The 17500-nt window shown below is 41.8% G+C and overlaps 1 protein-coding gene across 3 annotated transcripts in view; it reads right to left on the bottom strand.

Moving 5' to 3' along the window:
* The window catches only part of LOC147027433 (histone-lysine N-methyltransferase SETD1B-like), a 163312-nt gene that overhangs the window by 72416 nt on the left and 73396 nt on the right, over positions 1-17500 (bottom strand). For all 3 annotated transcript variants that reach the window (XM_085876816.1, XM_085876817.1, XM_085876818.1), the window contains one exon: positions 6531-6639. In XM_085876816.1, coding sequence (XP_085732942.1) covers positions 6531-6639 — 109 coding nt within the window. The remainder of the gene's footprint in view (positions 1-6530; positions 6640-17500) is intronic.

The raw sequence follows: 17500 nt of genomic DNA, 5'->3' as shown, positions 1-17500 counted from the left end.
ATCGCAGCATCTTTAACTCTGCCACCTCCAGCTCCGCTTCCTGTCTTATTGTCAGTGCCACCGCCTCCAAACCATACAACATAGCTGGTCTCACTACCGTCTTATATACTTTCCCCTTCACTCTTGCAGCTACCCTTCTGTCACAAATCACTCCTGCAACTCTTTTCCACCCACTCCATCCTGCCTGCACTCTCTTTTTCACTTCTCTCCCACACTCTCCGTTACTTTGGACAGTTGATCCAAAGTATTTAAACCAATCCACCTTCCCCACCTCAACTCCTTGCAACCGCACCATACCACCACCCTCCCTCTCATTTACGCACATGTACTCCGTCTTACTCCTACTGACTATCATTCCCATTCTCTCCAGTGCATACCTCCACCTCTCAAGGCTCGCCTCAGCCTGCTCCCTACTCTCCCTACAGATCATGATGTCATCCGCGAACATCATAGTCCATGGAGACTCCAGTCTGATCTCGTCCGTCAACCTGTCCATCACCATTGCAAACAGGAAAGGGCTCAGAGTCGATCCTTGGTGCAATCCCACTTTAACCTTAAACCGGTCCGTCATTCCTACCGCACACCTCACCGCTGTCACACTGTCCTCATACATATCCTGCACGATCCTCACATACTTCTCCACCACTCCAGACTTCCTCATACAATACCACAACTCCTCTCTGGGCACCCTATCATAAGCTTTCTCTAAGTCCACAAACACACAATGTAACTCCTTCTGGCCTTCCCTATACTTCTCCATCAACATCATCTCCAATATACATATATATATATATATATATATATATATATATATATATATATATATATATATATATATATATATATATATATATATATATATATATATATATATATATATATATATATATACATATATATATATATATATATATATATATATATATATATATATATATATATATATATATATATATATATATATATATATAAGTATATGTATATGTATATATGTATGTAGATATATATATATATATATATATATACATATATACATATATATATATACATATATATATATACATACATATATATATACATACATATATATATATATATATATATATATACATATATATATATATATATATATATATATATATATATATATATATATATATATCTACATATACATACTGTATGTGTATATAATATATATAATATATATAAAATACATAATATATATAAATTACATATACATATATATGTATATATATATATATATATATATATATATATATATATATATATATATATAAAATACATAATATATATAAATTACATATATATATATATATATATACATATATATACATACTGTATGTATATATAATATATATATAAAATACATAATATATATAAATTACATATATATATATATATATATATATATATACATATATATACATACTGTATGTATATATAATATATATATAAAATACATAATATATATAAAATACATATATATATATATATATATATATATATATATATATATATATATATATATATATATAAAATATGTATACGAGGTCCGTCGAAAAAGTAACGGGACTGAGCCTGCTGTGTGCTCCACTTACACAACTTGAATGAACGGGTTGCGTCACAGTCTTTCGCAGTATTCAAGCAATATATATGATTGGTGATGGTTGACTACGCTCATTGAGTCATTTTTTGCAGGTTGTGCTTTCCACGTTGTCTCGTCTGAGTCGTCGCGCTATGAGTCGTGAGCAGAAAGCCCATCTGAAGTTTCTTGCCAAGCTTGGCAAAACACCTTCCGAATACTTTGCAATGCTGCAGCAAGTCTACGGGGAAGAAACGATGTCACGTTCACGTGCATTTGAATGGCACAAGAGGTTCAAAGAGGGACGGGAGGAGGTTTAAGACGATTCACGGTCGGGAAGACCTTCAACGAGCAGAACGGTGGACAACATCGAGCATGTGAAGCATGATGGTGCGCGCAGTCGTCGACTCACGTTGTGGATGATTGCTGAGGAACTTTCCGAGGACCAGAAACAGCAAAGAGTCACTGTCTGACAAGACATTATCGAGCGCCTCGAGGACGATCCAGACCTGCTTGGGAGAGTCATTACTGGCGATGAATCGTGGATATTCGAATACGATCCCGAGACCAAACGGCAGAGTCGTCAGTGGAAAAGTCCGGCATCATCAAGACCAAAGAAAGCAAGGATGTCGAAGTCGAAAGTCAAGGTGATGCTCATCGCGTTTTTTGACATCAAGGGCATCGTCCACTTCGAGTTTCTACCACAGGGTCAAACAGTGAATCAATACGTGTACAAGGAGATCCTCTGGCGCCTCATGAGATCAGTCCGGGACAAGAGGTGGGATCTGTGGGAGAACAACGCCTGGGTGCTCCACCATGACAACGCACCTGCACACAGTACCCTGAGCATCCGGCAGTTTCTGGCGGAGAGGAACGTGGCAACTCTGGAGCAACCCTCGTATTCGCCGGACTTGGCCCCTTGTGATTTTTTCCTATTCCCCAAGCTCAAGGGGGTGATCAAGGGGACCCGATTTCCTGATGTGGAGGCCATCAAAAGGGCCGTGACAACGGAGCTCCGGAGGATTCCAGAAGAAGCCTTCCGAGGGTGCATCGAAGCGTGGAAGAAGAAGATGGACAAGTGTGTGAGACTGGAGGGAAACTATTTTGAAGGGGACAAGCTGTGATTTCAATATATTTTTGGAATAAAATTTCTGTGGTCAGTCCCGTTACTTTTTAGATGGACCTCGTATTGCTGCGAATTTGGATGCTTACTGCACACAACAGCCAGATCCTATAGATCAGTTATATCGGTAAGTATGTGTTTCTAGTTAGGGTCCTGTCCTATGTTTAATGGGTGATTAATTGTACGTGCGCTGCGAGTTATTTTGATAGTTGGGATTTAAATTACCAACAACGACGACAACGACACCTGCCTTCGCTTCCTTCCACCATCATCCACCGGCACAATTGCACGCGTGCGTGTCAGCACGTACGTGGGCGGAATCCAGTGTGCTCGGCGGGGTTTCTCTGGACGTTGGTGTGCTGGCTTCGCCTCAAATATGGGCACAAGCGTTGCGCTCTGGCTTCGCCCCAAATATGGGCACAAGCATTTTCGTTCTGGATTGGCTCCAAATATGGGCACAGAGCACTCTCTCTGCCCAATGAGGGAGTGCGAGCATGGGATAAGAGAGGCGCGCGTGGGCCAAACGAGAGAGTTGTTGAGAGTTGTCTTCTGGTCTTCAAATAGTTGGGAGTTGTCTTTTGATCTTCGGACGTCTGGTGGTCTTCTAAAGCCAGTAGTCGCGTTCCTGGGTAAGCTGTTAGCGGGTTCGAGTCCTGCCACACCGGATCGTCGAAGACCGCACGAGGCGGAAAGGTCCAACAATAGGCTCTGACCTCCAGCTCGCCTTTCCTCGAGCTGGAGGCCTCCAATAAAGACCTGACGAGTCCGTTTCTTTTTGGGTGTACGTTTGTGTGTGTTTGTGGCGCCAGTCTCTTAAGTAAAACTGCATAAGTGCTTGTACATAAATTGCTATTCCTTCATTATTCGGTTAACTCTGCCTTCTTGTGTGCTCCCCTGCCCCATTATAAATAAATATCCCTTTTGTTAAATGTTCCAGCTCGTTTCTGTGTTTCTTTCATTGGCTTGGCACGTTGTGTATTGAGAAATAGCAAGGCCGTTCGGGCCGGTAAATTGTTCATTTGGTCCAACGCGCCTTGGTAATCTCCGATCGGGTTACACATGGTTCGGGCTCGGTCACGGCTCGTTCCGCTCGAGGTCCGTCGAGGGTGTGAATTCCCCGGTAGCTTTGTCCGCGTGAGTAATTGGGTATATTGAAGTTTGGCAATTGACCCGACCCCACGCGGTCGAATTATTGGCGATTCATGGTCCAGTAAGGGACCCGTGCCTTTCAGACTTATCCAAAAGGCACCAACTCAATTCCGGTGTGTTCGGTGGAGCCGACTCTACTGCTCCCTCTCGCGGTCGTGCTCGCCACCGTTACCCAGCCCCGCAACAGTCTATGTATTTGTATATATATGTATATATATATATATATATATATATATATATATATATATATATATATATATATAAATATATATATATATATATATATAAAATATATATATATATATATATATATATATATATATATATATATATATATATATAAATAAAATATCGATGTATGTATGTGCATTTGTGTGTGCATATATACATATACATATATATATGTATATATATATGTATATATATATATATATATATATATACATATTTTATTTGTATAGATTATATATCTATCTATAATTCCAGCAATCTCTGTGTGTGTGTCTGTCTGTTTGTCTGTCTGCGACCGCCGTTCCGATCTCATTGAAACTTGCCAGGAATATTGCCGGGGACCCGCGGATGTGCCTTTTCGAGGTTTGATATCGATCGGACGAGCGGTTCCCAAGTTACGGCCATTTTATTGCTTTTTCAGTGCTGAAAAGGTGTATATATGGCAGCTGAAGGTGTCGTTCCACCTTCTCACCTTATCATGGCATTTTTTCCCCAAATTGTTAATAACCAGACGACCACCGGTCCAATCGGATTGAAACTTGCCAGGAATATTGCCGGGGCCCCGCGGATGTGCCTTTTCGAGGTTTGATATCAATCAGACGAGCGGTTCCCAAGTTACGGCCATTTATCTGTCAACCAATGACAGGACACGGTGCTATGACATCACGAATGACGTCACAATTAATGTTTTTTAAATTATTTTTTATTTTTTTTGGCACGATTGACGTCACAATTCTTTTTCTTCTTCGTTTGGTATGACGTCACAATCGACACTGGGGACCTGAGTATGTGCCTTTTCAAAGTTTGATATCGTTCTTCCTCATCCATTTCAGCTGTTTCCCAAGTGTTTCCCAAGGTTTGAAAGCTGTTTTATCCCAAGGTTTGAATTAATTAATTAATCCTAAAGTTTGATTATTATTTAATTATTAATTTATTTAATTATTTAATCCCAAGGTTTGATTATTATTCAAATTATTAATTAATCCCAAGGATTGAATTTTCCCAAGGGAAACAGCTGTTTCCAAAGGATTTGAAAGCTGTTTTTTTCCCCAAGGTTGGAATTAATCGTTGTGCTTGGTAGACATTTGTGAATACATTTGCAGAGAGAGGGACGAGAGAGGGGTGAGAGAGGGGGGTCAAGAGAGGGGAGGGAGAGAGGAGGGGGACAGAGGAGGGAGGAGAGATGAGGGGGGAGAGATGAGGGGGGAGAGATGAGGGGGAGAGATGAGGGGGAGAGATGAGGGGGAGAGATGAGGGGGGAGAGATGAGGGGGAGAGATGAGGGGGAGAGATGAGGGGGAGAGATGAGGGGGAGAGAGGGGGAGAGAGGGGGAGAGAGGGGGAGAGAGGGGAGAGAGGGGGTGAGAGAGAGAGGAGGGGGAGAGAAGGGCGAGAGAGGGAGTGAAAGGGGGGAAGAGAGGGGAGAGAGGAGGGGGAGAGAGAAGGGCGAGAGAGGGGGGTGAGGGGGCAAGAGAAGGGAGAGAGGAGGGGGGAGAGAGAAGGGCGAGAGAGGGGTGAGAGGGGGGCAAGAGAGGGGAGGGAGAGGGGAGGGAGAGAGGAGGAGGGACAGAGGAGGGGAGAGAGAGAAGGGCAAGAGAGGGGGTGAAAGGGGGGCAAGAGAAGGGAGAGAGGAGGGGGGAGAGAGAAGGGTAAGAGAGGGGGGTGAGAGGGGGGCAAGAGAGGGGAAGGAGAGAGGAGGGGTGACAGAGGAGGGGGAGAGAGGAGGGGGAGAGAGGGGGGGAGAGAGAGGGGTCATCCCAATTCTTCTTCTTCATTTGATATGACGTCACAATTGATGCTGGGGACCTGATACTGCAGGCACGAAGCTGCACATACTGGCACGCACCTACGGGCCCGCCCCTTCGGGCCCACACTAGTATATAAAAACATAATATATACATATGTATGTGTATATACATGTATACATATATATCTCTATAAAACATGTGTATATATTTATATATATACACACACACAAACACACATACATACATCGATATTATATATATATATATATATATATATATATATATATATATATATATATATATATATATATATATATATATATATATATACATACACACAGTACATATATAGATACATATATTTATACACTCTACACATCAATCTACACATACATACATACATACATACAAACATACATACATATATACATGCATATATACATACATAAATGCAAGTCACTGCGGTTTTAATATCCCAGTGAAATCTTAATCCTTGTTCAAAACTAAACGAGGGAATACTCAGATACGACAACTTGCCCAACAACTTGGAATGCTGTCAAACTCCTCACCACTTGATGAAACAAGAGGACGACATGCTCAATGTTGCGTTATCATGCAAGTTTCAAGCCAATTTTGAACAGCAAACGGTGAGAAGGTACACGCTCACTGATGCTTACCATCATCATCCTCTTCCTCCTCCTCCTCCTCAGGCAGAGCAGGAGAGGTAGCTCGTAACCTCTTTGCATCTGCCACCGTTGCTTGCTCGGGAGGCTCCTTTCGTTTTACCTACAGAGCAAAGGATGTTAATGGGATAGGTGAGAAGGGGAGGGTGATAGAAACACCTTCATTTTCAGGCAATACTTCACTTTCCCGGTAACACCTCTTCCCCCCCCCCCCACTCCCGCCCAGGTTTCTGCATGGCTGACATGGTACACCATCGACTCACTTCTGGAAAGAGTACCTAAATCCAGGATCACTGCTAACCTCCACTCAAATTGTTCCTCCTTTTTCCCTGCCTGGGGAATCAATTTCCACATCCTCTTCAATCTCATTCTTCCCTCTAGGTCTTCAAGACAGCTGTTCACCACCATCTCAGATCATCCCCAATCCAGAACCATGATATTTTATACCCTTGTTAACCCCACCCAAATCCCTCCCATTTTCTCAGTTTCTTCCTTGGAGTTTCCTTCTCCATGCATGTATGTTTTACCTCTTTCATCCTGATCCGTTCAGTGTACTCGCTCTTCCATGAGCCTCGACTATGTATTCCAAATAGGACTAGTAAAACAAGAAGGGCACTCTTCGACATCTTGACGTTGCCAGATATGCCTCCACCCACATTATTACGTCATTATACATACTTGTACGAAGTTTGATTTAAATCCCTGAACCCAGATTCAAAATATTAAATAATTCTGCCTGCCAGACCATGCGTCCGATCAGGTTGAAATTTAAAATATGGATTCCGCATAAATCCGAGATCATAATTGTGACATTTCACATCACTTGATGAAGAGGTTCAGGAGATATATTTTTTCAAGATTTTCATTGAATCCAATAAGGCGTCCAGACCATGTGACCTATTATTTGTGAACACGCTGGTGTCCCCAGGCTTGGGTAACATGTGGGTGAAGTTTCCCTTGAATCTGTCAAGCCGTTCTGGAGTCATAGCTATCAAACGATGACATATGATGTCATGGGTGGAAAACTTTTTGTTCCTCATGGATAGGAGATCGCACCTGTAAAGTTTTGCCTTGATATGTTCAGCCGTTTCGGAGAAGAAGATTTTTGAAGGCTTTTATGTAAAAAATTTAAATAAATAAAAAAATGGCTGCCGAACCAGATGACCGATGACGTTATCAATTTTTTTCCCCGCATACAATTTAGCCTGAGATGACCCTCAAAAATTTCCATACTGATCTGAAAAAGCGTTCGGCGTAAGTAATTATGCCGTCACAATGAAGCCACCTATGACATCATAAAAAACACACTTATTTCCCATGAGGAGTACTTGCTATGTGCCATGTTTCAATTTTTTCCATGTCGCGGTTTCGGAGATACTGAGGTCCAAAGTTTTTCCTTTTTCCAACATGGCTGCCAAACCATGTGACCTATGACGTCATATTTATCATTAAAACATTCTACATGAGTAGTCGCACCTATGGTGAAAATTTTGTGTCACTCAGATAAGCGGTTGCAGAGAAAACAAGTGGTGCCAGGCACAACAAATCCCACCCATTTAAGGCATAAAGTTATTTTGGGGATCAAATTTAAATTTGATATATCCTTAACCTGAATGTTGATTATAAGGAATAGAATAAGGAATATTTTAGTCTTACTTTGAAGTCAATTAAACGATTTTTGACGAAGTTATGAGCGAAAAACGATTTTGACCTTTTCGTGACCTGACCTTGACCTTTGACCAAATTGGACCCAAAAGTTAGTGGGGTCGTCCGAGGTTCATTACCCACCTGTGGATACAATTTGACAGTGTTTGGGCCAGCCGTTTTCCCGTAAAGTTGTATTTACGTAACCACGTTTTAGTTTTAATGGAAAATTTGTAATTTTGACCGATGACAATGACCCCCAAAACTTCGGACCCGACCGATCTTCACAAATATGCATTTTTCACGATAGGAATGGGTAGGATTATAAGTGACAAATAGAATAAGGTTCACTATAAGCTTAGTTTGAAGTAAATCAGATCATTTTTGACGAAGTTATGTGCGAAAACGATTTTAATCTTTTCGTGACCTTGACCTTGACCTTGGATCCAATTGGACCCAAAAGTTAATGGGGTCGTCCAAAGTTCATTGCCAACCTGTGGATTAAATTTGATAGTGTTTGCTAAAACCGTTTTGCCGTAAAGTTGCTAACAGACAGACAGACAAACAAACAAACAAACAGACAAACAAGCAGTCATAGACTGGTACTTATGAAATCGTCAACTTGACCTCTGACCTTGTCTAATAAAAGCTGTCTCGAGAGAAGGTAGCGACGCAAACCAGAAGTTTCTACGATGATTCTGTACCAAAAACCATCATAAATCGAATGTTTGACCTCACTGTGACCTTGACCTTTGACCGATTTTGACCAAAATCTAATCAGCACTAGCCATCACCCTCCTGAATCACGTGGTGTAATTTGACATTGGTAGCTTCTTCCGTTCTCGAGTTATCGTGCCTACAAACAAACAAACAAACACACAAACAAAAACACAAACAAGCCGTCATAGACTGGTACTTACAAAATCGTCAACTTGACCTCTGACCTTGTCTAATAAAAGCTGTCTCTAGAGAAGGTAGCGACGCAAACCAGAAGTTTCTACGATGATTCTGTACCAAACCATCAAAAATCGTAACGTCGACCGAAGCAAAAATCTCCATTTGTCCACGCAATTGTTTTATATTATTTTATCGAAGTCACAAAACCGTAATATTCGGCCATCCACCAACAATCTTTACATAATCCGACGGCTTAGTGAGTCAGGCATGCGACGATAACCTTTATTGGGATAAAAAATGACTTTTAAACACCATCTTTATCGAAAACACCATCAGCGCGAACACGCAAAACCTTTACGTGATCAACGCCGCCTCTGCTCAAGTGCACTGCACCACATGACGACCCGTGACGCGGCGAGTGAAATATTTTTTATACAATCTTAAAACGTCTACAAAACATCCGATTTTTACCAGAATTTCGACAACCGAGTTTTAAGCGTCCTAAGCGATCGCAAAAACCGAAGACAAAATTAAAATCGAAGTTAAAACGAACTCGTAAAGTCGAGCGAAGCAAAAATACTCCATTTCTCCACATGAATTTTCAGAATTATGTTTGACCTCACTGTGACCTTGACCTTTGACCGATTTTGACCAAAATCTAATCAGCACTAGCCATCACCCTCCTGAATCACGTGGTGTAATTTGACATTGGTAGCTTCTTCCGTTCTCGAGTTATCGTGCCTACAAACAAACAAACAAACAAACAGAAACGGAAGTCATTAATATACTTACGAAATCTTTGGATTTCGTAAGTAACAAACACACAAACAAACAAACAGAAACGAAACTGATCAATATACTTACGAATCTTTAGATTTCGTAAGTAACAAGCCGGTCGGCGACGAGGGATTCGCGAGGATCGAAGCGCTGGATACGATGCTTTTCATTCTGACCGATCTTCCGACGAAGATTCATTGCCAAGACGTATTGGTTCACATACAATTGTTCATCTGCCTGGCAAGATTTTTCCTATTGTGTATTTTGCCAACTGGCACTCCTCATAAAAAATGACGGTAAATAGACACCCTATTTTTGAAGGACTACCATTTGAAAAATAATCGGTTTGCTGGTTTGTGCTGTGGAGCCTCGCGTTGCAGACACACACACACACACACACACACACACACACACACACACACACACACACACACACACACACACACACACACACACACACACACACACACACGGAAAACCCGATAAACTTCTCTCAATGTTCTTGTTTGGCCACACCTCCTGAGCCACACAATATTTTTCATAAGCCATGCCCACTTTAAATAATAAATAATTGGAGGTGGTGTGTGGGTCGTAGAATCGTTTTTGGGAAATAAATAAATAATTGGAGGTGGTGTGTGGGTCATGGAAACGTTTTCGGTAAATAAATAAATAATTGAAGGTGGTGTGTGGATCGTGGAATCGTTTACGGAAAAGAAATAAATAATTGGAGGCGGAGTGTGGGTCGTGGCATCGTTTTCGGAAAATAAATAAATAATTGGAGGTGGTGTGTGGGTCGTGGAATCGTTTTCAGTAAATAAATAAATAATTGGAGGTGGTGTGTGGATCGTGGAATCGTTTTCGATAAATAAATAAATAATTGGAAGTGGTGTGTGGGTGGGGAATCGTTTTCGGTCAATAAATAACTAATTGGAGGTGGTGTGTGGATCGTGGAATCGTTTTCGGTAAATAAATAAATAATTGGAGGTGGTGTGTGGGTCGTGGAATCGTTTTCAGTAAATAAATAAATAATTGGAGGTGGTGTGTGGATCATGGAATGGTTTTCGGTAAATAAATAAATAATTGAAGGTGGTGTGTGGATCGTGGAATCGTTTTCGGTAAATGAATAAACATATTATTAGAAATCCACAAAGACCGAAATACCGGTGATTCCATTTATTTTGGATCCTTTTCACTTTGGTCAATAACGTTTGGATCGAGGAGAGATCGAAGATGGAACGACGGTGTAGTTCCTTACAAACATTGCATACACACCTTAAATGACGGCAAATAGACACCCGATTTTTGAAGGACTACCATTTGAAAAATAAAACCTCAATCAAAAAATCGGCTCGAGTAAAATTTTCTAAATACCTCGAAGTGTTTAATTCCGAAGTCTCGTTTCTCGACATTCAAAACTGAAGGACAAGTATTGAAAATACTGTACGCGGTTTTCCGGCCGCTGCACAGCAACGGGTGGTTGCGAGGCGACGAAAATCAAACGCGCACATTCCCAGTATATATTTCACCTCTTGGTAAAGTTTCATCGAAATTGGTTCGCTGGTTCGTGCTGTGGAGCCTCGCGTTGCAGACACACATACACACACAGACAGACAGACGGAAAACCCGACAATAAGGGATATCTAGCATATATAGCGAATCCAACAAACCGGAAGATTACAATATCCCGCTCCCTCCCTCCGGAGACGAGGACGGACGAACATATATATACATACGGACGAACAATCCGAAAACATAATGGCTCCGGTGACTTCGTTAGTGGAGGCATAAAAACGCTTTCCCAAAGACACCTCACTCTCCTGCCAACACTTCACTCTCCAGATAATCCCTCAATTTCCCAAACATCATAATAGTCTGGATGCAGAACTGGAATTTTACCCTAGGTATGTTTTGGAGTACATACACAATTTTATTGCAGATTCTGGTAACATAGACTACACTAAACTCAAATCCGAGTGATGCCACTTTGTCACGCTTGAGCAATTTTTTTTTTAGGAGCAAAATTAAAAATGGCCGCCATCAAAACCGTTTTTTTGGCCGTAACTCGGCCAAAAATTGTGATATGAACCCGATTTCAGTGGCAAACCCTATGTTTTGGGGGTCAAGGAATACACTGATATGTTTAAATAAACCATACAACTCATAATAATAGTCTATATTGCAATTTTTCTATTTAGATATAATATTTTGACTGAAAAAATATCGACCGAACTATTTTCAGCCGCAACTATGCTCAAAATCTATATGAACCTGATTTAAGTGGTAAACAGTATATTGTATTGTATTTTATATCTTTATTTCCAACAGTGCAGTTGAGTAATACAATGATGAGGTAACTACAAACTATAATTAATTATATTAACACATAACCAAATAAACCTAATAAGCAAGGTTTTCACAAATTTTACACAAATTCAAATCCAAAAAGGGGTCTGTACATGCTATCAACTATGAATACACTGATTGGTTGCTGATGAACTTCTTTCATTCTGCTTTCACTCAATCTTTCTTTCACTCAATCTCACATACAAGACAGCTGCATAAATCAAATAACTAGCGTTCACTCAAGTTCCACAGATTCGCTTGCTGATACAGACTTTGTTTGGTCGTTCTGACATTCCTCCATACCATGGCAGCCACAGAACAATGAACAGGAGAGCCTGGCGGCAGAGCAACTACATCTATTCGTTGCACAGGGTCGCATTGAGCTGCACCCACACCTGATCATCTTGATAACATTATCAGGAGCTCTGATGACATCCGGAGGCAGAGACACAGGGAGCATCATGCTCGACACTTCTTCATGTGACCATCCATGACTCGTTGGATCGATCAATGGTGGGTCTGGATCTAATGCAGCCTGCCATATTGCTGCCTGCAAGTGCGCCCTGAGAATGTGTTGGATGAAAGCCACAGTGGTTGGTGGTAGAGTTTTTAACTCTGGTGCTGATGTCAGCTTGTTAGCCATCTTTAAAGACCGGACATCAAATCGAATAGCTGACATGTCTTCTGTTTCCTGGGATCCATAGCAAGCAGCAAAGAAGGCAGTTGCTTCAGATATGACATCTGGTAATTCTGCATCAAGATCACCAAGATAATTTAATTGATGACCATCTTTGAGGTGTTTCACAATTGTGCCTTTTCCGATACCCCACAGGTAGGCAACTTTGTCACATCCAGACACCACATGTGCTGCCAGAACTCGGGTGACAATATGTGCATGCTTCTGCACTGTCGCCTTGATGTCAACAGACGATCTGTCATGACTTGTACCAGCCATCACAAGGTGCATGCCATTTACTTCAGTTGGTAAAAGTTCAACAGCAATATGAATACATCTGTGTCGTCTGAAATTACCCGGCTACTCGGAACTCCTGATGAGGCAAGAAGGACCATTTGTTGTGTCATAATAACATCGGCTTCTTCGTGAGTGGTTCTTCGGTCAGGCCTCTCTACTACTTGGTATTCTGCAATGTCCATAGGTATTGGGTTAGGTCCAGTTAATATGAGCTTTGTGTTGGTAAAAAAATGCTTCAGGATGGTCGTTTGATGTCGCTGCAAATGATATTTATTAACTGGACTTTGTTCTCTGTCACTGTCAAAACGATCTTTTGTCCAGGGAGTAGCGTCGTCAGATTCAGCTGGTGTCGTCGACTGGCATCTTTGCCTGCACAAGCGGTTCGCGTGACTTTCTTGATGCTATTGTCATAATACCGGTCAAAGACCAAATACGTATCACATATCTTCAGCTTATCTCTCAAATAAGAAAGAAGATTCTGCACATAGTCTGCACATGCCACCCATCACCTCTACGTTTGCTCGCTTCTACGATGGTGTTGAGCCTTTCAGGTCCAGCTACACTCATTTGCTGTTTACTGGCACTGCATTTCATGCAACTATTGAGCAGGCAAGAAATGTTAAGCTGTGATGCCATCGTTCAGTTCAAGCGGATTCAAGATCACAGCTGTCGAACGTTGTCACTAGAAAAAGACAAGCAGAAATGTTCAATTGTTGTTAGATCAATATAATGCAAAACAATCACGAAATAACTGTATGTCTTATATTAATTGTTCAGAAAGTTAAACACCCCGATGCATTCTTAAATGGAAGACATTTACAAGGGGTGATGAACAAATTAATCATTTCATTTATTTGTAAAATACATGTATAAAAAAAAAATCAGAAAACCTGTTCCCACCCTGTGTACTTTAAACATCATCAACACAAACGGTTGCTATGGTGTCAAAACAATAATGATATGAAGATACAAAAACGTCTTGCTTTCAAAAGAAAATTGATTAGTCTACTGATAATACTTTACTGTTAATTAACACACAGTTTTGAATGTTTCTTTAAAAATATCCAAGCATATATAACTTACTTGATCTGTTGACACAGTTCATTGATCTTCATGGCAGCCATTTTTTGTCACAACTGTACTGGGGAAAAACTGCTCTGTGAAAAATTATTTTTTAACACTTTTCTCGCGATACCATGAAAATGAATTGGAACCGTGCTACAGCTATATATAAACACAATAAAAGTGCAATAAAAGCACATCAGCAACCTTTCAGTGCCTTCATCGTATGTACCCTTGATATTATTTGGCTCAAGCTTTCTTTATAGGTCTAAACTTCAACAATTGGTCAATAATTTATGACAATTTTAGTCAAAATATGGTATCTGATATACCAATATTGCAATATGGACTATTTATATGGATGATATGGTTTATTTAAACATATCAGTGTATTCCTTGACCCCCAAAACATAGGGTTTGCCACTGAAATTGGGTTCATATCTCGATTTTTGGCTGAGATACGGCCAAAAAACGGTTTTGATGGTGGCCATTTTGAATTTTGCTCCTAAAAAAATTGCTCAAGCGCGACAAAGTGGCATCACTCGGATTTAGTTTAGTATAGTCTATGTTACCAGAATCTGCAATAAAATTGTGTATGTACTCCAAAACACACTTTAGCCAATGGCTGCCAGACGATAAAAAGTACATCACAAGTCAATAAACTCTCAGATTCAAAAACATATTTCGTCCACGGCAATCATATACAGGGTGGTTGAAAATGCTGTGCAACTTTTTGTTCAACATTTTTGATTATTGGTGGATTTTGTTTGGTTTTGCCTCATAGTTAAAATTTTTTATTTTTTATTTTAGCGAACAAATTTCTTCAACAAGCAATGAGGAGCAATATCATAAGTAGTTGATGAAGTGCGCAAAATAAGCACCGCACTTCTGGATGACAGCTGCCACAGGGACACCGATGTTGTCGATGATTCGGCGAAGAAAGAGAGCTGGTATGCATCTGGTTTACTACCTGATGTTATTTTTCAACTCCTGCAGCATGTTTGGGTTGTTTGCGTCGACTTCAGCTTTGAAGGACCTCCATAGGTAGGAGTCGGGAGGACACAGATCTGGGGAGGAGGGAGGCCATGTGTTATCCATCCTTTGATAAAAGTGTGAACTCATATTTCTTTCGGTCTGGTGCTCCAGGAATTACCTCTGCCACTGAAGGTGTGCTGAGGTTATGTTTTCATCCTTGTCTGTCTGTTTGTTACTTACGAAATCTTTAGATTTCGTAAGTATATTGATGATTTCCGTCATCTGTTTGTGTGTTTGTGTGTGTGTTTGTTTGTTTGTGTGTATGTTTGTGTGTTTGTTTGTAGGCACGACAACTCGAGAAAAGAAGAAGCTACCAATGTCAAATTACATCACGTGATTCAGGAGGGTGGTGGCTAGCGCTGATTAGATTTTGGTCAAAATCGGTCAAAGGTCAAGGTCACAGTGAGGTCAAACATTCGATTTTTGATGGTATATATATATATATATATATATATATATATATATATTTTTTTTTTGCGGTTCTCAGAACCGTATCCCTCCAAAGCAAGAGCAACCATCATACAGTGGTCTCCAGACAGTTATTCCATTAATATTCGTGTAGTTAGTCCCTTCCCTCTTGTCTAGTGGGTCAAATGGGACGTGCAGTGCGGGGATCTCACAGCTAGGTTTGCTGACACCATTAACTTTATTTCTACTCTTCTTTTCTGCTTATTCCTGAGGTAAATCCGAATTTGGGTCCTCGTGTAGGCATGCAGGCACTGCGCTTGGACACCTGATCGGCATAGTGCGGCACAGCGCAGAACTCCCGTCCTCAAGCGATCCCTCAACCTAACTTTTGCGGCAAGTCATAGAGTATGCTCGGCAGCTCGAGACGATCATCTCGAGCTTCTGATGATCTGGGATGAGATTGCTGGTTGCATTGAAAAGGCATACGAACTAATATCTCTTAAAGAGGCTGCACACATGTGGTTTTTCACAACACAGAAGCAAATGACCCAATATCGGCGAGAGCGTGGCTGGCAAAACAATTCCAACATGTCCTGCCACAACATGGTACCGTCCAAAATTCCAACATGTTTGTCCTTGGTGTCAATAACGACATTGTCAGAGGCCGATAATAGGAAAACAACAACGCCACGTTGTATGGAACACAAGTGTGCAGCAAGACACCAGTGGCTCGTTATTTTCAACTCATTTCTGGATTTCATTATATCGGCATCTTCTTTTCCCTCCATTTCTCCATCTGATACTTATATCTATATTCTTTTTCATTCTAAACCTCCATCTAATTATTATATCCAATCGTTCCCCTCAATTCCTGACACAGATCGGGGTTGGCCCCGTGCACATGATCGCAGAATCGTGCGAACGCGAGCGCTGGCCACGTACTTTATGGCGGATCCATGCGCACTGTACGGGGCATACTCGATAGAAGGCGGACCTGTGCTTAGCTCATGACACCTTATTATCGTACAGAGCAGAGCACGAATAGCACATATCTCGTTCTCGTCTGTGCATGGGTTTACCCGAACACCTTACCGTCGGTCCTCGCTGGCGGCCGCGGGTGGTCTCCACGGACGGCAGACGTCTCCTCGCCTCTGCGGCCGGCGAAGCCACGATCAGGCAGGGGCTTGCTGTACAGCTCGGGCCGTGTGGCACATCACGGAGCAGGCACATCGACCAACGCTAAATCGGGGGTGCCAGGGTGGGCATGCGGGACCGACGCCACCCTCGACCCATCATCGGGGCACGGCCCGGGAGTTCGTGCAAGGCAATTCATGTCGCGGAGTTCAGTGTGGGTCGATTCATATCATGTCGTGGGGTCGGAGCGAGACGATTCCACAGCTTGGGGTCAAATTTCGGGTGACACCCGATTCGGGTGACGACGCATCGCTTCGGGGTGGCGCCAACACTCCACACCATGGGGTTTATAAAAGGCGGATCGCGAAGCCGTCCTCGCGCTCTCTCACGTGCTGGATCTCGACTCCGCCTTCTCCTCCCATTCGCCTTCTCCACCCACTCGCTCTTGACTATGCCTTCTTCACCCACCCATCATCGCCTGCGACTCCGCCTCCACTTCTCCGCTCTTCTCCGCCCACACGTCACTGACTCCACCCACCCACCTTGTCCCGTCTCCCACTCCGCCCACTCGCTCGCGACTCCGCCTTCTCGACCCAAGTCTCATCCTTCACGCCTGATGGTCGCGTCTCATTCTCTGGACCGACGCTAGCTGCACGAAGTGCCACGAAGCAAGAAGCGGCGTGCCAGCTGT

The sequence above is a fragment of the Eptatretus burgeri genome, chromosome 4 (assembly GCF_056783735.1).
Source record: "Eptatretus burgeri isolate ZD-2024b chromosome 4, Ebu_testis_v1, whole genome shotgun sequence".
In the NCBI taxonomy this organism is placed as follows: Eukaryota; Metazoa; Chordata; class Myxini; order Myxiniformes; family Myxinidae; genus Eptatretus; species Eptatretus burgeri.
Note: the sequence above shows the minus strand (reverse complement) of the source record. Positions and strands in the feature narration are given on the sequence as shown.